Raw genomic sequence first — 26,916 nt, 5'->3', positions numbered from 1 at the left:
GTTGGCCTTTGCATGGCACTGGCTGGCCTAGGCGATTGTATGTACTGAGGTTTCCTTTTCAGTTACTCTTATCCACGCTTCAGCTATGAGATTTGACCAGAAAAAGGGGCAACAAATGTAAACCTCTTCTAAAGTGTTGGATTCCTTTGGCAATAGCTAGCATTTCTCTTCTGAGAAATTTAAAGCAATTTGACAAAAATGAGTGTGTTACCGGTCAGCTATCTAGTAATCACTAGCTTTGTCCATGCTTTTATTGCATACAGGTAGGGAGGTGGAGGCACTGAGAGGTAAAGTAACTTAACTAAGACCTGCCTAGAAATGAGCACGAGGAGCAAGGCAGGAGCATAGGCAGGAGAGGCTGTGCCATGGAAGCTGGACCTTTTAACTCTAGTCCTGTCTTTGTCAGTGCCTACTACGTGAACTTGAAGAAATCACCTGAGCTCCTTTTTACTATATGTGGATTGGAAATACCTATAGCCCCCTTTGTAAAGCATTTTGAAACCTCTGGTTGCAAAAAATGTTGTGTATCAAAACACACTTATTAACAGAATTACTCTCTCTTAGCCAGAGCACCTCTCCAAAGACCCCTGCGAGACTTACCATTAGTTTATTGGAAAGAGCAGTACCAAGCTGGTTTAATTTTATTATCTTTTTTTTTGTCTGTTTTTCTTTCTTTCCCTCTCTCTCTCGTTGGTAATGGGCAGGTGAGAAACCCCACCAATGCAGCATCTGTTGGCGCTCCTTCTCTTTAAAGGATTACCTAATCAAACACATGGTGACGCACACTGGCGTGAGGGCATACCAGTGCAGTATCTGCAACAAGCGCTTCACCCAGAAGAGCTCCCTTAATGTGCACATGCGCCTCCACCGTGGGGAGAAGTCCTACGAGTGCTACATCTGCAAGAAGAAGTTCTCCCACAAGACCCTGCTGGAGAGGCATGTGGCTCTGCACAGTGCCACCAACGGCACGCCTGGAGCCACCGGCACCGGCGCGAGGGCTGTCCCTGCCGGGGTGGTGGCCTGCACGGAGGGGACCACGTACGTCTGCTCTGTCTGTCCAGCTAAGTTTGACCAAATCGAGCATTTCAACGACCACATGAGGATGCATGTGTCAGACGGATAAGTAGAATCTCTCTCTCTCTCTTTGTTATGAACAAAAAAATAGAAACAACAAAAAAGCTATGGCACTAGAATTTAAGAAATGATTTTTGTTTCATTTTTACCTTTATTTTCCTCCTTTTTTTGGGTTCGTTTCGTTTTGTTGTTTTTGTACTACATGAAGAACTGTTTTTTGCCTGCTGGTACATTACATTTCCGGAGGCTGGGTGAATAATAATTTTCCCAGCCTCCCTCGGATGGTGGCCTTAAGGCCAGGTAGTGCTTCATGAGCTCCACTGGTTGGATCTCTAGCTACTGGCCTCTAAATACAACCCTTCTTTACTACAAAAAACAAACGAAAAAAAAACCACAAAAAAAAAAAACAAAAAACAGACAGAAAAAATAGAAAACAAAAAAAAAACGATTTCTTTTTTCTCACTTGTGAAGAGCACTACAAAAAAAAAGAAACAAAACAAAATATATTACAAATCTACAAGGCCTACTGTCGTTATAAGTACACCGCTCGCAGTGTTTCAATGGACATAATTCACAATGCTGACCGCTTTCGGACTTCACAGTATCCAGTTAGAACTGTGGAATATTTTGCTTCTGGTTGAGCAGCAACCAGAGGAAACAAGGCCCTGCTGGTTTCCACCACGTGTCTGCTTTCTCACACACACATGCATCCACAAACACGCGAAAGGGCTGAGGGGAGTGCGAGGCAGTGTGGCTTGGATAGTGTGGAGTCCCTGCAAAGTGAGGAAAAAGAATCAGAGGTTCCTCACCTGGATTCTGCTCCATCCCACGCTCTCTGGCGCACCCTCCCCGCTGCTTTTCCCATACCACCACCACCACCTTACAGCAGAAACCAAGAAGATTCAGACAACGAGCAACGGTGGCTTTTTTGTAATTTATTCAGTGTCTTCGCTGAGCCCAGGGCCTCAGCACAATCAAGAGGGACTTTCACAGAAGGCAAAGAGAAACACAGAGGAAAATCAAAGATATCAGAGGTTGCAACCGATGGATCTAGGTACAAGAGAAGGGTTAGTTCCCACAATCTTTGCAAAAAAAAAAGTTGCATCAGGATTTATTCTTGTGGAAGAAAGAGGAATAGAGGGTGGGTGGGGAGGGGAATAATAATTAAACAAAAAAGAGTTCTTGGGACTTTTTTAATTCAAAATTTTATAGAGGGGCAAAAGTGACGTTTACCAGATAGAATGCTGATTTTTTTAATATATTTACAACAGTATTTGTGTAAAAAAAAAACAAAAAAAGTGAGATTGTTAAAAGTAATTTTTCTTTGTTTTCTTTTTTGTTTTGCGTACACTGCCACTAATATCTTCTCTTTTATTATATATATGAATATATATATAAATATATATTTTATTTTAAATTGAGACTGTTAAGGTTAGCTAACCTGCTTCCAGATAGAGGGGGGGAGGGGAGATGATCTTGATTTTTATTTTAAAAAAGAGGAAGGATGTTCTTAATTTTCTTTTCTAGTATTTCTCTCTCTCTCTCTTTTCTAATGGAATCAAGAATTACCTGGGTCGATGAGGGGCTCTGTGAAGTCATCTGTGAGATTATCTACTAGAGTTTGTGCATCCTGCAGTATCATTTGAACTGCTACTTCGTTTAATTACGTGGTTCTCTTTTGGCTCTTACCAAGGTTCTGTTGTTCCTTTTTTTGGTTCCATCTCAGAATTTATTTCTGCTGAAGGGCGGTTCCTTTGAGAAGGATTTTTCTAGCAATGTTCCCTTGGTTTTGGGATGATAGAATCTGTAGTCTTTTCTTTCTTCTTATTTGAAAAGGTATGAAAGTTTTGGAAGTGTGTAATAACTAGAATTTCCCTTTTTTTTGGTCACTGGACAAGAATTAGTCTGCTGTATTGTTCTCTCATCCCTGCCTTGCTCAGTAGAGAGCTTCCATATTTGTGTGGGAATCTGATCCTGCCCCTGGTAATTTGTGCTGATGCCAAAATAACTTAAAATGTTACCATTGCAAATAATCTTCCCTTCTTCATTTGCAAAAATGTCTAACTGAAGGGCCACATCCCGCATTCTCTGCATATGCAAAGCTATGCAAGGAATGTAGGATCAGTGTGAAAGATTGATTCCTGATCTGCATATATATGTTGATGTTTTGTATTTTGTTTTATTATGTTTGGGCTGGTGTTCTCCCTAGTCGTCTTCTGTGTATCTGTGTGAGAATTTTTCCCCCAAAGCCAACTCCCAAAGTACATGGGTCCTTAGTTCAGTTGGATCAGTGTCTGACACTATCTTTGTCTTGCTTGAAATCCATAGCTAGGATTTGCACCAGCTGCACTCTGGACTTTACATTTTAGGCAGAGAAGAAGCACCTAACAAAAATATGCAAAAAGAAAAAAAAAAAAAGAAGAAAAAATTGCTAGTTTAGCTTTTACTTGTGTCTATATTTAAATTAAGCTTTCTTAAGTTTACAAAACTTTGCTTGTGAACACTGAGCATTTCACATAAGACATTCTTTTATGCTGGACAACTTTCTAACTATTGACTTGATAGATCTCCACATACAATTTTGCGTGTTCTTTACTTCTGTATCAGATGTCTGTGATTCAGCACAGGTAACCTCATTGCTATGTTCTATGCCTGTTCCATTACTGATTTATTTTGGGGAAAAAAACTGACAGGTGGTTCAGTCTCAGAATCTTTCTGTACCCTGCAAGGTATTGTTCAGCCAATCCTAAACATTGAAGCCCTGATTCTCAGGTGCAGTAGGCAGCATAAAGAGACTTTGAGGCGAGTGCCAGAGCAAATGAGTCTCTTATATGGTAACATCTTTTTTTGTTACCAGTTTGTTTGCGTAGTTCAAGAGGGCTGGAGAAGGAGCACAAGTTAGTTAACAAATACTGTTCTCATAACCACATTGGTAAAAGCAATGCTGGCATGTAAACCGAGAAGTGAAAAGACAAAGCCTAAGACACAGAGAGGGAGAACTAGTATCTGCCATGTAAAGACACACTCAATCTGAACAGAAAATAAAGGTTCGAGAGACAAGGGTGTGGAAGAAAATGGGGAAGGTGAACCTCTACAAAAGGATTGAAGGTCTTTCTCTGAGGAAAGGAGTTTTTTCTGAGGTCTTTAGTATCGAAGAGTTTGGTGTTCTCCCATATGAGGAATTAATGAAGAATTTTACCCAGCTTAAAAATCTGTAGCTGCTCGTTTGTCATCTGAGGTCTGGGGAAAAGCTGTTTAATTTGCCGTTGTTAAATCTGGTGAACTATAGTCAAGATGTAGCATATTCTGGAATTTGGTTCTGATACCAGAGGAGATATGCCAGCACACAGGAAATAAGAATCAGGGTTTACATCCGCCAAAATTTGAACACTATGGTGTTTAGAGAGAAAAATCCTATCTAAATTTTAATTCTTCAATTTTCAACCTTCCTTAAATCAGAGAAGCATCATCTTTGAAATGCAAATTTATTATGGGGCCTAATAAATTTGAACTGAAATAAAGTTCAGTTGTGAATGAATGAAGGGTGCCATTTAAAAAAATAAACTTCTTAAAGTAAAGCTCAGGCATACTAGATTGAATTCTAAATCACTTGTCAAAGAGCTTAGGCCAAGGCCAAGGTCTTCACAAATGGCTGCCTGAAATATAAACTGATTTTGTTGAACTTCCAGGCTCAAAAATTAGTGATTTGATTTTGTAAAATACAGAGCAGCTTGCAGCATGACTGCAAATGTAACTGAAAATGCTCATCAGGTCACTTATTTGTGCCCTTCTATGAACTTAGGAGCTCAAACATAGACCCCTTTATCTTTTAAAATGTTAAATTCTTTTAATAATGCTTCCTCCCATCTGTTGAAATATTTATTTACTACTTGGAAATAACTACAATATCTGAATGTTACAGGTATCATCAAGTTTCATGTTTTGCTACAATATTCCTTAGCAGAAAGAACACCTGTGTTACACTAGCAGTCACAATGATCTACAAACTGCTGTTGACAGTGTTTGAGCGCATCCATCTCAGTAGGCTTGAAAGGCTTCCTTCAAAACACCTGATAAAATGATATAGATGAGAAAGAGCAGACTGTAGCACACATCCCTCTGATGGAGCATGCAATATCCTGCATTCCTTGAGCCTGATTCTCACTTTCCCTAAAGCTCTCTTTATATTGCTTTGGCAATGGAAAAGGGCATTAAATAGGACATAAATTCAAGCATATGAATCAAGGCCTCTACAAGGCAAAAGTGCAATAAAGGAAGCCTGAGAGTAAATGGGAGGTAAGTGCCTTCTCTTACTGCTGCTGAGGCTGATGAAGTCAATTGAAAATGTAGGATTGGCCAGAGCAGATCTGCCCTTTGGTCCACCTCGCCCACTATTCTGTCTCTGACACATGGCCAGTTACGGATGATTTGGATGAAGATGAAAGACCCATGTTGGATAATTACAAAGTAATAAGCCTGAGAGAGAAGATCTGTTATAATCCTCATTAGCTATGTATCTGCTTATAACCTAAAGACATAATAATTTATGGCCTTAACTTTTTATCCCATATAAAAATTATATATTGTGGCAGATAATTCTCGTTCTCCTTTAAAGATCTAGCTTATTAATTGCTAGGTGGCCCGAGTGCTATCCTGTGGAAGTGAGTTCCTCAGGTTACTTACCACCTTGTTGAAATGATTCCTTTTCAGGAATTTTGTTGCTGTCCATTGAAACACCCTCTTTCCTGTTTTATGTGAAATCATAAATCAGAGACCCAAAATTTAACTTCTCTTGCCCATTCCACTGAAGTCTGCCTTTCTCTGGGAAATCTGAATCCACAAGGAATGCAGGAGCCCAACATCAGTCTGCTGGTTCGTAAGAAGAGAACAGCTACCGAGTGTGTGCGTGTGCGTGTCTGGGGTGTGTGCAATTAGTGAGGTTCTTCTACAGCGACCTCTTGCAGAGGACTAGCAAGTGCAACTCATAAATAATGGGAACACACCAGCGGACTACACCAGTCTAGAAATTGTAATATGGTATTTCAGTCTGGTCCCTCCTCTCACAAAACCCCTCTTACTAGTCTCTCATAAGGGAAATAGGTATAGATATTTTGCAGGAGCTGCTCTGGGGACACTTTCTCAGCAACTGTCATGCTTCCACTAGGCCCACTTCTGGCCCATGCTGTTACTTACTTTCAAAACCAGCTGAAATTCACAGTAAGCTAACAGGGAAGAGTGGCATTTAATTGACTTTCTAAGAGAATGAGATTTCCCTTTGCTCTAAGATCAAAGAGGCTAAGTGGTACCCATTTTCCTTCTTATTTCTTTTTCATCCAAAGGAGGCTTGAGTAATAACCCACATACCATCAGCCCCCTCACTTCTTACCAACCCCAAACTGATTGATTTCAGTCAGCCTTGAGCTATTTGATTAATGCTGGATCATTCACACGGTGGAGGAACAAATCTCTTGCCATTACTGAGTATTATGCTAGCATGTCCTGCCTGTCGTTAGTAATGAAAGAAAATCCTATAGTGAGAAGGTACAAAACATACTATTTGCAGGAGTGTAGAGTCCAATCCAAAATCAAAAGCACCCAAACCATTTCAAACATAACCAGACCTTCAATATGCCTAGGACTGTAGATATGTGACCCTTCTGACAGTCTTATGCTAAGGAAATCCTCCAGCTCTCACTGCTGAAGATGACTTGCTGCCCAAAAAGAAATATAATATCAAATTAGCACCTGGTGGCTGTTCTGTCAAGGAAAACTAGATTTTCGTAATCCAACCCTTTCAATTCAGCATCCAGCTCCTCTAAGCTATTGAAATAAACCTGATAGAAATGAATCAGCAGGTAGCCTAACTGAAGCAGCATGTGATCAGCCTAAAGCAAAATAGCTGCTTTTCACATTCCCTGATTTGTTTTTGTGCTGGCTGTGAAAATTCATGAAGGAAGGTGTAATGTGATGAGAACTTAGCCCTGAGAGGTTCTGAGCCTCCTCTGCTCCCAGGACGCTTGTCACTCAGTAGGATCTGGACCCTAAGTGATCACAGCTCTGCCGAAGAAAGGCTTATGAGAGAAACTACAGATAATACATTAAATCTGGAGTCTTGAGTTTGTAAATGCAATGCAAACCTTTCCCAGCACTTGTGTCCCACTGACAGAAACCAAAATCGGGTAGGAAGGCCTTGCAGAGGGGCAGATACTAGAAGTACCAAGTTTCTGCAGCATGTCCAGTAAGACAGCCAAGTGTATGAAGGTGGCCTAATGCTAGATTCATGTCTATCAGGGGCTTGTTGTGGCCATGCCAAGTCAGGGTTTTTGCTGCTGTTAACCTTATTTGTCCTGCTAGAAGTAATAAGGTCTCAGCTAGCTTCCTTTAAAGCTACTCAGTGATCCAATTAATTTCAGCAGGAGCAAAGGAGTCCCCAGATTTTGACAGATGACTAAGCTGGTAAACTTGGAGAGAATTTTAGGTATGTGCATATTCTTCAAATTAACTCAGACAAAACAAAAAGGTGGGTTGTGTTTTCTTTAGCATAGAACAGAGAGATTTGGTCCATAAGGGAGAAGCTGACAGACAACCTGTCTGAAAAGTAAGAATGCTTTACTCTCTTAGACTTATTGTTGTGAAGCACAAGGGGGAATCTTTGTTTCATTTTTCTAAGAAAATATGTAAATGAGAAACAAGATGTGTTAGGTAATAGTGTATATCCATCTAATTATTCCCAGTGCTGATAACTAATCAACTAGATTAGTGCCTCTAGGAACAGAAAAAATGTTATGCATTCAATGTTTCTATTTCTGATCCCCCTCTGTTATAGATCAGGAGTAACTAAGATGGAAACAGTAGACTTACACAAAGGCAAAATTTTGGTGAATGAAAGAATTGTTTCCCTGTGTATGTCTGCCAGTATCTGGACAAATATCCACTCTGAATTAATGTTTATAATTACTAGGATACTGTTAGATAATTTTGGTTTAAAATTTATGGTCTTAGTGAAAAAAAATACAGTGTTAAATATTAATAGATATTTTTTCATTATATATTTAGCAACAGTGCTGGCTTCTTGTTGCATTTTAGCCTCTGCAGTAGTGCTTGATCCCCAGGCATTATGAGAGAGTCCAAGTGTAGGAGAAGCAGAGCTGACTGATCTACTGTCAATAAGGTAAAAAAGTAAATTGGACCCATAATGTGCTTTAAATCACTATTCACATTGCAATTGGTAACTCAGGAGTTTCTGGGTTTATTTTAAAATACAAGGAGTCAAACATATTCTAAACATAATTCTAGCAAAGTTACATCAGAAGAAGAATTAGTCATGGTATTTAAATGCCAGTTTCCCCAAGAATTGTTCATTAAAAGCTTTTAAAATAATAAGAGGCCAACTCAAGATATGCAGAACTCTGCTACTATAACATGATTCTTCATGTTATACATGATCACAGCTTCCACCACTAGAACTAAGTCTGCTTCACTGACTTCCTTTCCCCACAGTCAGTGAACTGAGATTTTTGTGCACAACCACATACGCCCAAGGAAAACTTTTAATGTTTCCCCTAGGAAAAGGAGTGTAACATTGAGGTAAGCAGACCAAGAAGATCTTCCAAACACTATGTATTTAACACCCCCAATTTACACATTTGTCCTCAACTATTTTTCAAAAAGCAAAGAGCAGTAAGATACTTCTTTGGGAAGCAAATACACTACAGCCTTGAATACACTACAGCCTTGTATACAACTGCTGCCTTAAAACAGAAATGTGTCTGAGCAGTATGGAGTGTACTCATGTTTTGTATCTGTAGCAAAGCTTCATCTAAAACATTCCCTTCGTGTGAAATGTGTTATATTGTGTTTTCCTGTTTGAGAGGGTAGGGAAGAGATAAAGAAGTATTAGTGAGGCATAGTGGTCTCTTCACATTGGATGGTGCTTCTCAACTGTTTCTTACCTTCAGTTACAGCTCCAGGTTTGGTCCTCTTCCAAAGTGATCTCCTCCTTTTGATTGAGTTGGTTGGCATCAGCTCCCCGTAAAACACTGGAGGGTAAATCCTTAAACCAAATGAATGATTGGGAGGTAAGGCTGTGTGATTTGACTACTGACTCCAGCCTCGCCAATGCCAGTGGAATTCATGAGAGAGAAATCCGGTGAAAAGCTACTTCCCAGTGACAAATTTCATTCTTAATTTCTATCAGTGCAACCTGTATTGGCACTTTTGGGTTTGCATGCACGTCACTGGAGATAAATGTAGGCCCTTTGATTGGTTTAGCTGTGTTTTCTTTTAAGAAAAACATATTCTAACAATATCCTTTTGCTGCAGCAATATCATTATATGAACAAAAGACCCGCCAATATCCCATCATGTGTGAGAACATCTATCCAGTTCAGCCCATAGGGATATTGTTTCCACTCCTCATGCAAACTTTATTGGCACTTGAGCCCTCTTTGTGCTGCAAAATTTCATACACAGTCATGCAGCCACACCCCAAGCATCCCTTGTAAATGCGCTATGTCAGGTTGGGCTTAGGTATTACAGTAGCCCATGTGCTTTCATAAGGTCCCCACTGTGACTTACCCTGCTGGAAAATCTGGTACCAGTGTAGCAAAACATTTCTTGCTTTAGGTATTTTCCAGGCAGAACTGCAGACTTCTACAGTGTGCACACTTCATACAGTTGACTTGGTGATTTTTTGCCAAGCTCACAGTCCTATGACACTTGAGGAAAGTGCAGAGCTTGGTTAGATACTTATTGTTGTGCTCAACCATCTGATTCTGCAGTGTCCTGTTCCTCCAAAACAGACAGGTATCTTTCTGAGATCTGTACATTTAATTAGGCACCTTTTCTATTTCACTATGCTCCTTTTTGCCACCTGGATATTGCCATGTTCTTCGTTGAACCTTATAAAGTCCCATAAAAGTTCAACCCCCATGTTGAATATATGCGGTTTGACTAAAGAGGACCATCACTTTCAGGAAGCAGGATTACATTCACCTAGCTGCCCTGAAAATATATCACAACTTACTTCCTATCACTTTTCCCATGAAGTCCTTTACTTTCATTTGTCACATAGTCTGTTGGTACCTATGGGATCTTTGAATAAAACCAAATTATATGGCCTCTGTGTGTGCGTGCGTGCAAATGTATGTGTGAGTATGCATGTGTATGTGTGCATGTGTAAGTAGCTAGCTAGCTGTCTCTTTCTGGCTTTAACGGACAGGTTGCTAATTGTGTTGACTCGCATGGTTCAGGAAAGGGTTTCGATGAAACAGCGGTTACAACGTTAACTGGAGCATTGGCATGAATCTATATGAATCTAATGAAAAATAAGTGCACTACTCATACAGTATATATGCACACATATATTCGTAAAACACATTCTGTTGGCCAAATGCTCTTGACTGGATGTTTGCCCAAATAAGATGTTTGCCTTCATTCAAAACATGACACCCAGATTCGGTCCAGTGTATTTTCATGAGTACCCATTCTGAAAGGAAGGCTGAAGTGTGCCTCTCAGAGCCTTGCGTGGTCTTTCAGCCACAAAATAAATAAAACAGTCCAGCTCAGCAGGCTTCACTAGCAAAGATGGGCATCCATGGGATGGTGCAGCTCTGGAACGATAATGTTGAGTTCAGTCACTCATTTCCATTGAATTGCAACATGTTCACCTGACAAAGGAGTAAAATCCAAGCAAAATAAATTAACTTGCCTGTTTCCTCCCCTTAAAAAGAACAGTAAAAAAATACCAAGTCTTTAAACAGTTAGCAACACAGTGTATTGAGAGACTCCCAAATACTCCAGGTCTGGAGCTTCTAGTATCCAAAGCGCCGTATCAAACAGCTCTTTCCCCACCTCACATACTCTGAAACATGTTGACTATGAATATCTTTACAATTAATCTGAGTAATCCATTCCAAATGTGCAGTCACTAACAATTAACTTTCTTTCCCATGGTCTTTGCCAAAATCTTTTCTGGAACATGGTTAGTGTGTCTAGAAGACTGTAGATTGTCAGGAGGAGAAGAAATTCGTCAGTGAGAGTATTCCATATGTAATCCATGAGAACTGCAGGATTTCTAGAACTCATTTTGTGCCCATTTAGTTAGTGAGATGAATAAGTACGTTTAGCTACAGCTGCCTATTTTGGTATCATGTTGGCCCTAAAAGTAGCATTTTATTCCTTTAACTCTTTTGCCTGATTGGGGGATTCTTCTTGTCCCAGAAGATTTGGGGGGGATTTTTTTCTTCCATTTACACTCATACAAAGTTCAGTAAATGTTATTCCTCTTCTTAGATTGGGGGCATTTCCCTTCCCCTTTTGAATAAGACGATAAATGCAACAATTTTGGCTGGTTGATTTTGGGGTGAGGTTTTTATTTTGGTTTGGGGTTTTTCTTTGGTTAAATGTACATTGTCTCTCTATAGTCAAAATGTCTGTGACTGTAACAGTATGTATTTCTTTTACTGGAGAAAATAGACTTTTGGGGTTTTGTTAACAGTACTAGTGACTTTGTGGAAAATGACAAGTTGCTATTTAGATCTGCTTAGTTAAGTACAGTACACTACAATACAGTATTTCTGAAAGCTAGAACATACAGTACACAATATATATAGCAATTCTATATCAATATATATACATAGTATAATCATTTAACTTTTGCATCTGCCTATGATCATAGAAAAATAATTTTTCACATGTATCATTCACAACCCAATCAGCTGCTGCAGCTATTTGAAGCATTTAACAATCATTACTACAGCTCTAGTGTGCTTTTTCATATTATTGGCTTCTTTATTGTCTTTACCAGTATTTTTTTTAGGCTTTTTAAAATCTCTATGTAGCAAGATGTAGGGAAGTAATGTTTTTAAGAAAAGGTAAAAACAGTATTAGGCTCTACAAAAATTTAGAGATTGTTCCCTGCTACCCTTTCATAACAGAAGAACAATTAGTCAAGACAATTAAGGTTATCTATTAGCTCTCTTCTAAGATGTCCTGTTATTTCATTTGTAAAAGCGTATGTCACTTTCCTCTTCCATTCCTAGCCTTGGAGAAAGATGCCGCAAGTGGTCTTTCACTCTTTCCAAGTTCTGTTTCTTTAAAGTTTTAAGATGTCCTAAAATTATCCTCCACGCTAACGTGGGGTAGAAGAAATATTATTCTCTGAGCAGTTATGCTAAATGTGGCCAGCGGATTTTGCAAAGAATTGGATAAATAATACCTCCATCCAGCACTATTGATATATTCCAATTGCATCTTTACTTATCCACTTGATCCCCCCTTTTTCAAATAAAAACAACCTCTGCAAGTTTGAGTTTCAGTTCAAAAGTTTTCCAAGGTGAGTGTTGCCTTTATCATCTTCACACCATGTTGCTGTTGGTTCTGAGTTTTGGGTCAGTCCCACTAGATTTTGATTGTTACCACAGAGCTGCTGAAAAAGATGTCACTAAGGATATGTCAACATCTAGGTCCAAATAAGCCAGGGGAAGCTGATTGACAACCAAGCCTTATGGCTTGGGGTGTCCTTTCTGTCTTCTCATCTTGCAACAGACAGCCCCGGCAGCAAGTCTAGATCCAAACTTTGTAAGAGTGCAAACTTACGAGCGCATGGGAATTTATGTTTCCTTTTCTAATTCAGGTACATCTCAGCTGACCTTCATTCCTTTGGTGGATAACATATCACTCCTAAATGAAAATGTGCAAAATCAAGTGGATGAGGGTTGTGGAGGAGGTATTAATTATATCTCATTTCTCCTAAGTGTGAAGACTGAAAGAAATGAGAGATGGTCACATCAATTACAAACTGTGCTTTCACTGAGAATGAAGAAATCTGTGTCACTGCAAATCAATAAACTTAAAAAGTTATTTTGGAGTGGGAAGAGAGGGAAGGAGTTACCTATGCCACATCTTGGGATAATAAAATGAGAACTTCAAGCATGGGAATCATCAAGTGCTGGCATTCCTTACAGACTCCTGCCATCTGCCATTTGCACTTACATGGAGGCCACTACCACATCCTTTTTCTTTCTACTTGCAGTTTAAAAGTTATGGTCTTCCAGCAGTGATTTCTAAGTCCGGCTTTTCTTTATTCTGTGTATACCCATTTGTAAGGGAAGGAAGAGACTATCCTCTCAATATTAATTACGCAGGTAACAAAACCAGATTACCCTATTACATAAAGGATGGGCTTTGTCCTGTTAAGCCAAACAGGTGCCATTTCCCAAATTAATTCCAGTTAGCTGCTGCAACAGAGTGCTGATTCAGTGGTCCACATTTTCTGACCATGGTCTTTGCCTTTTCCTTTGACTGAATGCTGAATCATACATATTTTCGTAGAGAGTGTTTGCACTTCACTGAGAATGCCTGATCATTTAAATGGCTGTGTACCCATTCCACGCTTCCCCTGCTAATCCTTTGTAAGGTTCAGTAATTCATTTAGGATAATTACTAGTTTAATGTGTTTCTTGATTTAACTTCTTTGTTGCCTTTTATTTTTCCTAATGCTTTTTTAAACACCTCAGTTCATTTTGCATCCTATACAGTTTACAGTTTATATTTTTAGGCTAAGAAGTGGTTTTACAAACAGGATGGTACCAAACAGGTAGATTATCCACAGTAGAGATTGTACTTTTAGAACACAGTGTGTACAGATACAATTGCCTAAGGGAAAGTGAAACTAACAAAATAATCAGCTGGTGAACACTATTTTAACATATCTTTTACATAAAAGACAGTCAGTCATTTGTGAATCCAGAAATCTTGCTTTTTTTGAACACGTATCCTTTCTTTTTCATTCTCTGAAGAAATACTAATCTTGAGAATTGTGATGTTCTAAGAAACTCGTATCGTATGTGCATATTTTCTGCTTTTCTAAGGAGAGAGAAAACAGAAGGTGATACTGGCTTTACAGTTTTATAGATTCTTGCATTGGAGACTTTCCTTGAATGATACAAACATCAAGGGAAGACTCTGTCTAAATATTAGCTTTATTCTAGTGTATGGTTTTCATTACTACTTTCGTTTTCCATCTCCTCGTTGACCAAGTAGACCTCCAGGGCTAATGCCAAGCCATGGTCTGACGTTTCTGTGGTCGACAGCATTTATATTCAGCTCCTTTTTGCACTTCTTTTCTGTGTTGTACAGCTTTTGAGGAACACAACAGTTGAAGTAGGTAACACTGTCACCACGAGAGGGAGAACCTTGTACTAAGAGAATGTTGCTCTATGCTACTGTGCAGGGACAGAAAGGGATTTTAAAGCTCTTTGCTGCAAGGTTGAATAAGAGGAGTGTCCCCTGCCTTGGGGGTGCTTGCACCAAAGACTGGGGGGCCTCCCAGGAGAGAGGAAGGCTTGAACTCCATACAAGGGACTTGCTCTTCACCCGTGCCACTTAGAGGAAAAGACTGAATCTCCAGTATCTGCTGCTGCTCTTTTTTTAATGTATGAATACCTTTTAAAAAATTTATAGTTCCTATTTATTGGTGGAAGAGGTGTCACACTTTCATTTAGTGGAGTCAGAACTACTTGCTCACAAGTATCTTCAACAAGTTTCATTGTCTTTTGGGGTGCCCTGTTTCCTTTGTCCTAACGCCAGGATGTAGCTTGGACTGCTGTGAAACTCATAGGGATCCTTTAAATCTGGAATTTATTCCCAGTTTCATATGTGCTGAGCATTCAGTCCCCTAGATCCTTGCTCCAAAGTTCAGATTCAAAGAAATTCTTACAATGAAATGAAGCAGAAAATTGGTGGTTTCCCGTAAACTCCACCCATAATGAGTTTTTGTTGTCAAACATAAGATAAATAGGCTGCTCAGTTCAGGCAGGGTGTACTGTGTGACCTTTTTTGTCAGCATCAGTGAGGTCTATACTTAATCCTGAAAATTGATTGGACCAATACTCTGTGGGCCAAATTCTGCAGGCGGGACCCACATGCTCTTTTGTTGACTTCAGTGCATTTTCTCTGACAAGGAAAGCATATGTAGTCCTCCAGAAAGCTGTAGTCCTAAACACTCATTTCATATACAGCCTTTAAGATGTCACAGGACTTGCCCATAATTTAGTATGTTTCTGCCCAAAGTTTCTATTCTTCATAAAACTGACTCAAGATTTAGTTTCACTCCACCAGGCAGATTTTGCCTGTGTTAAGGGCTCTGTGATTAAATAGTCTCTCCTTCTTGCTGGGAGGCTTAATTCAGAAGAACTATACAGTGCAGGACAGCTGCTTCCCTTTGAACAAGGCATGGGAATTTTTTTGTCCAGAGAGTTGTAAATAGCCTTGAGTCTTTCATTCCACAAGCGTGTAGCCTCTTTGGGTTTGACTGGTGATGGTGTGTTTATCTTAAAAAACTAAATAGTGAGCCACAACAGCTAGTGTAGATGTATGATACACAGCCATCGCTTTTCCCTAATTTACACCCTTGCTGTGTTACTTCTCTATTGCCAGAACAATGTAAAAGCATTTGCGTATTTGGATATTTGGAGTAACTTGGTTCTAGGTTTCTGACTGCTTTACCCAGAAGTGCTCTGGCCATACCTTTTCTGTAATGGTGATCACATATTCGTGTGGGTGAAATAAAGTTGTTTCTTTGTAATATCTGATTATATAACGCCAAATTCAGGCTCTACATCAAGCTGTTCTGTGGACTTTTTTTTAAGAAAGTGCTACTGCATTAAGCATGCAGGAGAATGGATGGGAACCCACATAGTCTAGTGTGGACTTAGAATTTCACCAAACAGGTAGGACACCCTCAAAGTACACACAGCTGAACAGCAAGAAAATTCATTGCTGGTGATTTTACTGGCTAAATTGATGTTTATAGATTTTACAGAAGAGCTAGCATGCATTATCCGTTTTGTGTCTTATGTATGCTCTGGCATGGGACACGCCACTGTAGCTCTGCACCCATAGAGACTGGATTTAGGTGCTGGCCCCTTGCCATGGCTAGCGATTCCATTGTGCTCTGTTTTTCATTATAGGCTCATTGGTAAACAGCAAAAGTCCTTATGGTCTGGCATTTTTCTGTTTTGGAGGTGGATATTCAGGATTGCTGCACCCTTATTTAGATTCTTTCTCTTAGTTTTTTTCCTTATTTCTGTGCATGTGAAACACTTCTCTGCACTAGAATGAAACAGTGTGCCTGGAGGCAAGGGCACAGTTCTTTTATCTTTGCAAGAGAAAAAGTAAGGAGGAACCTGCTTCTCGGTTATCGTTTGGTTTATTTGTTGCTACTTGCTTTTGTTTCCATTCTGGGGTGAGCTGCCATCTTCAACAAGGGACTGGGAGTGGGAGAAGAGGCAGAAGGCATGAGGAAGCATGTGCCTGAGCCTAAGTGAAACAGCATGCAATACTCTATACACTGGGCAATTACAGTAAGATTAATATAGCAGCAGCAGTATTGCCCTAATGTGTTCCTTTTTCCATACATTTCCCTTTCTTGCTCCTCCTTCCCCGTTGTGGCCTCTTAGACTGTTTTAGTGGTTCCCCATGCTCCTTTCTAATAGTTAGATGGAGGCTCTTGTGGCTGTCCGAACTGAAATTAATCTCCAAACCAGTGGGTACCCCAAAGTCTTTGTTGTGTTTTCCCAAGTGATATCTTAATGAGTGGCAAGCCCTGGCAGATGTTTTATTTTGTTTAAAGAGATAGGTAGGCTAGGGGAGGTATGGGCTGATGGGGATTCAGTAACCTGCTTGCCTTTGTTATTAGTGAGCTTTATTTTGTTTTTCTTATGTGTTTTCAATTTGAGGTACTTAAGAGCTTATATGCCTGTCAGTAAAATTCCTGCTTTTCCCACCATAGCCCTAGGAAGGCTGTGAAAAAAATCCTTTATATATATACTCGTGTATTTGCAGGATGGGGAGGGAGTTGTCCATGCACGTGCGTGTCTGCGTGAGAGGGAAAAAACTAAAGTTTGTGTTGATCTGTCCATTTGTTTTAGGGTGGCCACAGAGAGCTGCCACTTTGAAGAGTTGATTGCACTACAGAACCTTAGCTTGGGCACTGTTAAAATAAGGACTGTATATTGGGAACAGGGAAGCTTTTTAGGTTTTTTTATCCACACTTACACATGCCCTTTGCAAGGTGTGCCCTTGCAAAGTTTGCATCTGACAACTTTGTGTAAAACCACTACTGACCTTTTTGCTGTATCCATTTAGTTCTCTTCTTTCTGCAGCCCCCAAACAATGGCTTGTCTCCTTTCCAATTTCCGTCATTTGACTTAACTACGTTTTCGATAAATGTCCTATCTGCTAATGAGATATCTACATTGAGTGGGAGGAGAGAAAATGAAGCATGTGAAAGTGTGGCTGGGAGACTGCAAATCCCCCTTTGTTTTGGGGCATTCATATACTTTTACTGAGAGCTGACTTCTTGGGGGCTGGGTGGGGTGGGGAGGGAGTTTGTGCTTTTTTGGTCTGGATAAGGCTTTTTATTTTTGCACTAAGTATGACTGCACTGCACTGCATTGCACTACTGAAATGTATTTACATGTGGTGGGATTGGAAGGGGCCAATTAAGCAGGAAGGGAGAAGAGAAAGGGATAGGCACAGAAAACAGGACGTACCGTAAACCTGACCAGGTTGAAAGAGAACTGGCGTTTCCTTTACTTTAAGCAACTAGTCAGACACTGAGATAGCTGTATTGGATAGCTTCTGTTAAAAAAAAAAAAAAAGAAAAGAAAAAGTAAAAAAAAGCACTATAAAAGAAACTGAAGAGGCATCACAGATTTCAGGGTGCTACAGGTCTTTTTCCCCCTTTTTCTAGAGAGTGTTCTTTCGGGCTGTGAGAGAGTTAAGAGAACTGCTCAGCATGAAAACCAACATAAGGCTTCAACATAAAGATACCAATTCCTAGTTCAGATGTCAAAACTTGCATTGTCAGATAGGATCTCTTCAGAGAGAGGTTTGACTGTGATTAGCATCCCTTCTGTATAAGCATGAACTCTCAGCTCAAGAGTGAAGCCACAAAGTAGGCTTACCAAAGGGGAATGTCACTGCAAAAGAGCACTTCTTTCTGAGGCTGTTATGGGAACAGTGCAATAAACAGTCATACTGAACACTCAATTAAAGGTGTTCCAGTCAAGCCTTTGGGGCAGAGGGAGCAGGAAGGACATTTGGACAAGAAAGGGTGACGTGGAATTCAGTACAATAAGGAATGTTCCTGCTTAGGCAAAGATGCTGTCTAGCATTTTAGGATCTTCAGCCTGATTTCTCTCCCCAAACAGATAGTCAAGCATTATGAAGGCTTTTGGCTGGAACCAAATGGAATCCTAAGTTGGAAAGTATTTTTACAGTCAAGATGCATGTTGGCCTATGCCTTGGTCATTAACTTTGTAGCGAGCATAATATGAGAAGAAAGAAAACAGTAGTAATGTGCAGCAAGATCCATCTCTGCTGTAGCTCTTTGTGGTCTATAAACTCTCAAAAGTTTGTGTTGAATCTCTTCAGTAAGACTATAATTACAACTTCTGCCAGAGGGTAAAACAGCATCATGAAAAATGCTCTGTATAGCAATTGGGAGAAGAATGTAAAACATGAGTGCATCTGCTTTGGTCCTGTAGTGGAGGGACCACCTGTCTAATGTACACGGAGGTTTTATGGACAAAAAAGGGGAGGTAGTCATCCAATTGCTAAGGAACGTGTAGAGTAATTGGATGGTCAAAAATCTATTCATGCCCTGAATTTCTCCTTAGACTTGAAGCTAAGACATTTTGGCTTCATTAGTACCAAGGAATGGGTAGTACCGAACTTACACAGAGCTGCACAATGCAAAGTGGATTGCTGCTGGTCAGTCTGTTGGGCTGCCTCGTTTAGGAAAAGTATCAAGAACTAGAGCAGGAATAAGGTACAAGAGGCAAGTCTTGGGTGGGAAGGAACAAGTCTGTCTGGAACCAGGAGACACTTTGTTGTTCAGGATGTGTTTTTCTGGCAAGCTCTGAGATTTCATCCGTTCTGGCTTGAAAGGACTGGAAGAGAAGAACTGGAGATATCCCCTGGTATAGTCTAAGATGAACTACTGAATGACTCTTCCCTTGAAAGCAGGCAGGACAGTAGAACATGCAGTCTTTTCTGAGCCATCTGCAGGAATCCTACAAGATGAAAACCACTGGAAGGTCATCTTCCAGTAATGAGACAGTGGATGCCCAACAAAAGCATAGTTCATTTGCGAGCCAGCATAATACAGTGGCAGGAGAGCACCTTTGATTTGTAAAGCAGCATTTGCTTCTGCAAGAGTAGTGACAGCTACAGAGTCATGATATGGGAGGAAATGAAGTCTGTCTGCTGAAGTTAATTCAGGTTATGAGCCAATACTCCCCTTTTTTGTTTAGGTGAGTTTTTGTTTTGTTTTCTTGTTTAAGGCAGCTGCATTATTGCTACTGTCAGAGCGGATTTGCATTGTCAAAGAGGAGTAGTGGACTGCTCCAGAAAAAAAGTGAAGCTGAGGGTTTACTGAGCCTGCTGTTTCCAGAGTGCCTTTCCTGCTGTGGTAAAATAAAGAACTTCTGTAGTTTGAGCTGTTCTGGCTGACTGATTGCTGCATATTCCTCCCTTGTGGTGTGACCCGATGGCAACCATATTTGGACAAGGAGAGGAACACTGCATGCTTGCAATGCTGTGATAAGATGCCATTTGCACTAGTTTTTAAAAAGTACTGCAACCTGAAGAAGTGGGCTTTGAGCCATGCTCCAAACCCGGGTTTGAATTCAGCCTGTTTAAACCTGATTCCAGCTGACTCAGTTTCAACAAAACTGGTCTAGTTCACGTAAACCGGAACCAAACCGTTTTTTAAAAGCCAAACTCCAGCCTATGTTCCCACTCAGTTACAGTGCTTGACCAGATCAGTTTGTGGGCCTAAGTGTGATTGTATAGTTTTAATGGCTTTTAAATAAGTTGTTCCTTTTTACATGGTCAGTTTGAAACTAGTTTGACTGGAACGGCATTTAAATATAGCACAAACTCTTTTTTTTTTCAGCATGGTACTAAAGCCCCATGTAGACAGTGCTTGACTGAGAAACCAAGGATAACTTGAGGTTTATTTTAAGAAGCCAAAACATATGTTGCTGACTAGAGATGCCGCATAACTTAATGCCCAATTTTTTTCTCCAGATGGAGAAACACTAACTTCCATAATTCTCCTCCATTTGTCATCCTGCTTCATTGTTGCACCTTTTCTCTTGAATGAAAATCACTTTGGCCAGTGGGCTAGATCCAAAACAGAACTTCCCTGTACTGTTTGATCATCTTGTTTCTATACGTTCCTTTCCTCGACGTTGACAAGCACTGCTGAGGATCAGCTTGAGTTTTTGCTGGGACTATCTGGCATAGTTATGGTTCAATAAGATGCTAGTGATATTTTCAACATTATGGTAATTTTAGAGCTTACCCTTGAGGAAAATGTTATGTTTCAGAAGTTCCACGGAAAAAAAGAAAATGCCAGGAATCACGATGGAGCTTCAGTCACAGTGCTATAGCCAAGTTTGTAGGGAACGCACTTCTGGTGGCGGGTGATGCTGACATTTACGAAGGCAATTCGAAAGCAGTAGAGAGCGTATGCTTTCTCATCCCTGCTGAACTAAGAGAATTTACACTAACAGAACAATCCCAGAGTAACCTGTCAGTGTGCATCACTTTTTCCCTAATGGAGGAGGCTAAACAATCTGTCACATCACCTTAGACAGTCTGAATTTGCTTCAAGACTGCTCCCAAATGGCCTGCCAGCCAGGTGCCCTCCCTCATTGATCCTAGTATCACACTGGCTGGTGATTTGTCACATCAGCCAAGGTGACCAAGAGATAGCCTTGGCCCCAGCTAGGAGCCTTTTATCTTTCCTTTTCCTTTTGGTTTTCCATCAAACCAGGAGTGCAATTAGTGGTAAGGAGATGGCAGGTCTGCTGTTGCTCCAGATGACAAGAATGGCAAAGCCACATGGCAACTGAGCTACTGTTGTCCTCAAGGACACTGGTAAAGGTAAAAGACCAGGCTGTGGTTGCTGGTGTGGTTGTAAACCTACAGCTTCTGCTGCTTGCCCCTCCAAACTTGTTTTGGTCAACTATGCTGTTGCCCTTGAATATGCTTTGTGTGTGAAAAACTGAATGCAGTTGTTCTGTTGTCTGTCTTCTTTCTTCTGCATCACGGATGTGGCACCAACTTATACTCACAACAAGCTTGAGTTTTGTTTTGCTGTTGTTATTAACATGTAATTCTACTGTAGACCAAAAAATACGAAAAGGAAAAAAAATCAGTTTCAAGACATACAAGACCAGTGAGTGAAAGGTGAAAAATTTAGGAAGTGAAGGTGTGAGAGAAGCAATGGTTAACTGTGTTAAGTTAGAAATCTCAGAATAGCCTTACCTATTTCTTAACCAATGCTTACCAATCATCCAGTAGTGGGGTTAGATAGCTTTCTTGGCTCATTCGTATTTGTATCCTAATATATATATATATATAATTTTTGTTTCTTTGGTATTGCTGTTGCACATCACGTTGTCTTTTATAATGCCTGGTTTTTATTGTATTGTACTTTATCAGTCTGTTTTGTTTTTGTTTTCCTTTTGAAGGATGGGAAAAGTAATGTTTCCTTTTTGTTTTGAATTTTTGAGAAAAAAATGCACTGGAAGTAAACACAAACACATTTTGCCATTTGAAAAAAAGGAAAACACACAGCCACGCAGTGGAAAAGGCTAAGAAAAAGCTCCCCTCTTCTTCCTTGTTATGGAAGCATCCTCTAAAAGATACGCTAGAAAGAAAACAAATAAACAATCTCAGACGAAAGAAGAGAGAAGCCTCTTTGATCCTAGCTCTGCAATCTGGAGTATTTTAGCACAGTGTTTTGCAGGGTCGGGCTCCTAAATGGCCAACACTCATAAAATCCAGAACCACATGGGGCAAATTCATCCCTGGTGTAAGCAGATGTAATTGCAATGAAGTCAAAGGAGGTACACAAAGGGTGGATTTAGCCACATGCGTGCAAGATACAGCTGCCTTCCCTGTAGTACCTAAGTTCCCACTGCTAGATTTTATTGCTGTCGAAACGGTTGGTCTTTTGGCTGTGTTAATCGCATAATACCCCTTGAATGTTGTTCAAGGTAGGCAAAACATTTTCCCACTGAATAAATCAGTTCTGGATGCACCTTGGTGTGACACTTTTTGCCTACCAGCTTTCAGCTGTTACCCACTCTAAGCCGTGAACTGATACGATCTAACTCTGGTTGAAGAGCCTGCCTTTGCCAGAAAAATGGACTTGACTATTAAGCATAGTAAAACTTTTGCGTATTGAACTACTATGATCCAGAAATGGCCCTTGCACTTTCAAGGCATATGGAAACATCCTCTCTGTCTTTCAAAATGGCAACAGTTCTTTTGCGAGTAAAACACCGCCGTGCGCACACGCGTGCCCACACCCGCACGCGGTCCCTGGCTCATTGCCCCAAATTCTTCCCGGATCTTTCTGTGCCCGGCAGTGTCCTGTCTCCATAGTGCCTGGTCATTTGAGTACAGCGGGGCAGAGACTTGTGTTGAGATAAATGCAAAGAGCATACATTTTAAAAGGCAGATGATTTTCCTGTTATGCCAGCATCTTTGAATCCCCATATCAGCTGATGGTTTTTCCTAGCCTGACGGCTTTCAATCAGTTGTTGAAACATTGGCTTTCTCTGTTTTGTTTTCTAAGGAGGGAATGTGGGGTGGGGAGGATAATGAGGTGTTGTTTGTAACTTCACAGTCCTGATAGTTGGTTTTTATCTTCCATATTTTATGCAAAAACAGACATTATAAGTCAATAAATAATTGTGCCCTAGGTTGAAAGTTAAGTGTTCAGGAAAGGAAAAAAAAATGGTTGGCATTTTTCTACATTTTTGTGAAGACTCTTTTGGAAAGGAAGGGTACATATTTTTGTTGTGTAGTATTTTCTATTTTTGAATGCATTTTCTTGGTACAAGACTGTTTTGTGGAATTTTTTTTCTTTTTGGTGAACACATTATTTAAAAAAAAAAAGAAAAGAAAGAAAAAACTAATTGAAAAGTTTGCCCTTAAGGATATGCTGCAGTTTTGAGGTTTAAAATAAAGAAAAAACCATTCAAGGCGCGTGTTAAAAGTTGGGGGATTGTATTGTTGGGAGTTTTTTTGTAATTGTTACAAGAAGAAGTTTGTAGCCACTGCTGTTTATTTTGTTTCAGATGAGTAAGTAAAGGGATTGTTCTTGTGTTATTCTTTTTTTAAAAAAAAAAAAGTTATTTATGAAATGTCACAAACACTGGACTGTGAGTTTGTGTGGAAGCATTTTACCACCCTGTGTCTTCATAGAGCTGTTGGTGGTCCTACTTCTCATTACTCTGCTTTATGATATCCTGAGCAAATTGGGGGGGGGGGGGGGAGGGGGCAAGAGAGAAACAAAATGCATTTTTGAGGCAGAGACTTGGGGGAAAAAATGCAAAACAGTGTTTTGGAATCCCAAAGCCGGGCCATCAGCTCTACTTCTCCCATCTACCACAGGAATGAGAAAGACTTACAGTCACTGATGGAGAAAGAAAACTCGTGGTACCTAGACGTGGCGGTGCGCAAGGGGTTAAGTGACTGAGAGCCGCGATGCTCATAATGACCTCTGTAAATGACATCTCAGTTTCTCAGTCAACAGCTCCCTTTGTTTGCTGTCATCCAGCCAGTGGTTTTTGTGACCAACTCACCAACCCAACTGAAACCATGAGGATGTTTTGTGTTTTCAGTCGCTAATCAAGCCTTTTTGGCACCCCAGCAGTGGGAGTGAGCAGCAGGGAGCACTACTCAGTTTGATCAGTGGTTCTGGATTTGAGGAGAAGTAGAGCCTGAGGGCGACCAAACAGGTGTGCCGTGTTCTCGATTTTTTGAAGAACAGGCTTAGAAAGACTAAAGCAGTGCTCCAGGCACTCATGGGACTGGAGAAAAGGGAAGGAGGAAGACACCAACAGCCATAACAAAAACTGGAGATATGTAACTGGGCTACATTTGAGACCAACCAGACTCTTCCTTCCTGGACAATAATGCAGCCAAATCTTGAGACTGTCAAGCAGACAGAAAGCTGAATGTGGCCTTCATTTCTCCTGCCTTTCCGTTTTATTCTCCCTCTTCCTTTGCCCTGAGATTTCTTCTCAGTGAGCACCGGCTCCACTGAGCACTTTTTTGCCCTCCACCTAAACTGCCCTTGCTTTCAAAATGTGGGTTCAGTCAGGACTGAGTAAAATCATGTGCCTTCTTTTTCCCCTTTTGTAATTATACCAGCCTCCTCCCCTTCCCCTACTTACACATGTGAGAGACGCAGGAGGAGGCTCTTTAGAAGTGCTACTTGTCTATAGGTGTCCAGCAAAACAGTAAGGTGGTGGTGAGGGGAAGGGGAGCGGGGAGATGCTATTAGCTCCTTTCCCTTTCCACACATAGCAGGTCTTCCCAAGGAGACACCCTCCACCACCACCACCTCAGATGCTCCTCTCTCCTACAGAGCAGTCATAGTGGGCATGGGGTGGCTCCTCTCTCCCATTCCTGTCCTAGCTGAGTGAAGCACTCACTCAATTTCAATTTATGCCGTTTCCAAGCAGTTACATTGACAAGACAAATGCAGTTTGTGGCCTTATCAAGATGACTTCTAAACCACTAAAAGAGAAAAAGGCAACTCATTTCCCACCCAAGGTTTGTGTCACTTCTAAAAACCCTGTCCATAGCAGTTTAGACTCCTTTAATCTCAGTCCATTTTAATGATGGTGGCTAAACTGACCAGCCTAGAGCTTAAATGCTAGACCATCTGGTCTCATGCTTTCTTTGCTATAACCCCTACTGTCTGCTTGCTTTTCCTACTTTCTACTATATTCTTTGCTTTACGAGGCAGCCCTAGCCTTTGGTGAAGGGTGAGAGGAGCCACTGAGATCCTGGCTCAGGGCAGGTAGTTGATGGATTGGTTTCAGCATTTTAGCAGGAGAAGGATATACAGCTGCCACAGCAAATGCATATTATGATGGGCCGACTGCAGTATTTTTAGGGCCAATAAACCCCACCCAGTTACTGGAACGTGGCTTGTTCCCAGGTCGAAACCATGGAGAGAAAAGAGCGCATTGGCATAACAGAAAAGGGTCTTGCAATCCACAGCTGCTCGTGGGCAAAGACGGGGACCCAGCTGCCGCCTGGCTTCCCTGCAGACTTGCCCACTGCACGGTCAGTGTCCCCGACTCCATGAAGGAGCCAGCTGCGCTGTAGAGGCTTTTCTGATTTTAAGAATCAGTGCAAAGCAGCCCGAGTAGTGTCCATCTGGCAGGCAAGCGTGCGGGTGGGCACCCCCCCCGTGCTGTTCCCCTGCACAGCAGAAAACTCCACGCAGGCTTTCCAGGAGCTTGCCCTTTCAGACATCCACCTGCAAAACCTGTAGCACCTGGGTGATGGGAATGAGAAATCCCGTGATCACTTCCAGAAGTGATCCAGTAAATGAAAATGTTGTGGACAGGGGACTGGAAATTTATTCTTTAGGCTGGGCTCTAGAGCCAGGGAGGAGCAGCAGGGGAATGGTGTAGTTATTCCCCCCTCCTAATTAACAGTCTGCATGTGTGCACATATATACAAGAGAAAGGGTGTATTCCTACCCATCTTTGGTGCTGATGGATTTAAGACATTTGTCCAAGGCCTACTTTTGACACACTTTGAGAACATAAGAATAAACTCTATCACATGCAATATTTCCCTAAAAAAAGGGAGGGAGGGGGAGGAGAGCAGTGCGGGCAGTCGGGATTGTTAGGGTTGGATTATTTTGCATCTTTTGTAAAACTGTAATTTCAACAGTGCCTTATTCCTAATAGATGCTGGCACTTGGGACACACACACGATGAAAGACAGAACTAGGGAGAGTCAGATGTGTACATCCATAAGCCAGAGGTCATTAATCATCGTAAAGGAAGCTGTATTGGGAATGACACAGCTATGTCGGAATTGAAAACAGTTCAAATATTCAACCTCTAAAGCAATTTCCCTTCCACCACCTCCTGCCTTCCCTCCTTGCCAATGGTGCTGCCCAAGAATAGCTGCCTACACCGAGGCCTGTCACTGCCCCATTTGCTTTTGGCGTTGTCAAGTCCAAGGAGTTTAGCATAGTCAAGCTTTCCACTGCTATCGTGTTTTCCATGGGGTATGTGAATGCCAGTTATTTTGCTTTAAATGCACTTTAGAAAAAAAAAAAAAAATCAAATCAAAGCTCCAGACTGTTTCAAAGGGGAAGATAGTGCATATGTGTTTGAACCCAGTTCACTTTATCTCCAGTTAAAATGTACTCCATGCAGTGTGTATGTATAGAACAATGTGTATGCATACAAACACACAGGTCAACCTTAAATATCAGCAGACTAACCTTTCTTCTTAAGCTCATGAAACCAGATGCTACACAAACACAGCAGCAGCAGAGGAATTATGGTTGGGCTCTTGAAACAGATCACAAAAAATAAAAACAACTACTTGGTCCTTTCTGTATGTTCAATAATTACAGAAGGAATTGGGTTGTAACCAGAATAAAAAGGAACGGTGCTAACTGAATGAATGGGCAAAAAAAAAAAAGTCAAAAACAAAAACTCAGCCCAATAATGCAGTTTGACTTCTACGCTAATTCTCACATTGGGTTGGTTTGTTACTTTTTTTTTTGTTTTATATGAAAAAAATTTGCATCTGAACTGATCCACCACAACAACAAAAAAAAGAAGCAAACAAACAAAAATGCATCCTGCCCTGAGGAAGCTCTCGTTTATGGAGGATGTCAGAAGTCTCAAAACTCTCGGCCTTGCTCTCACGTACCACATGCTCAATCAGTCCTTTTTTTAGAATGTCTGAAACTGAAAAAAAGAAAAAAAA

The 26,916-nt window shown here is 40.8% G+C and overlaps 1 protein-coding gene across 6 annotated transcripts in view; it reads left to right on the top strand.

Moving 5' to 3' along the window:
- ZBTB20 (zinc finger and BTB domain containing 20) overlaps positions 1-26,668 on the top strand; it is a 512,445-nt gene extending 485,777 nt beyond the window's left edge. For all 6 annotated transcript variants that reach the window (XM_052794817.1, XM_052794816.1, XM_052794813.1 and 3 more), the window contains one exon: positions 705-26,668. In XM_052794817.1, the coding sequence (XP_052650777.1) occupies positions 705-1,123 (419 nt within the window). In that variant the 3' untranslated portion in view covers positions 1,124-26,668. The remainder of the gene's footprint in view (positions 1-704) is intronic.
- The last annotated feature ends 248 nt before the right edge of the window (positions 26,669-26,916 follow it).

This window comes from Harpia harpyja, chromosome 8 (assembly GCF_026419915.1).
Source record: "Harpia harpyja isolate bHarHar1 chromosome 8, bHarHar1 primary haplotype, whole genome shotgun sequence".
NCBI classification, from domain to species: Eukaryota; Metazoa; Chordata; class Aves; order Accipitriformes; family Accipitridae; genus Harpia; species Harpia harpyja.
Note: the sequence above shows the minus strand (reverse complement) of the source record. Positions and strands in the feature narration are given on the sequence as shown.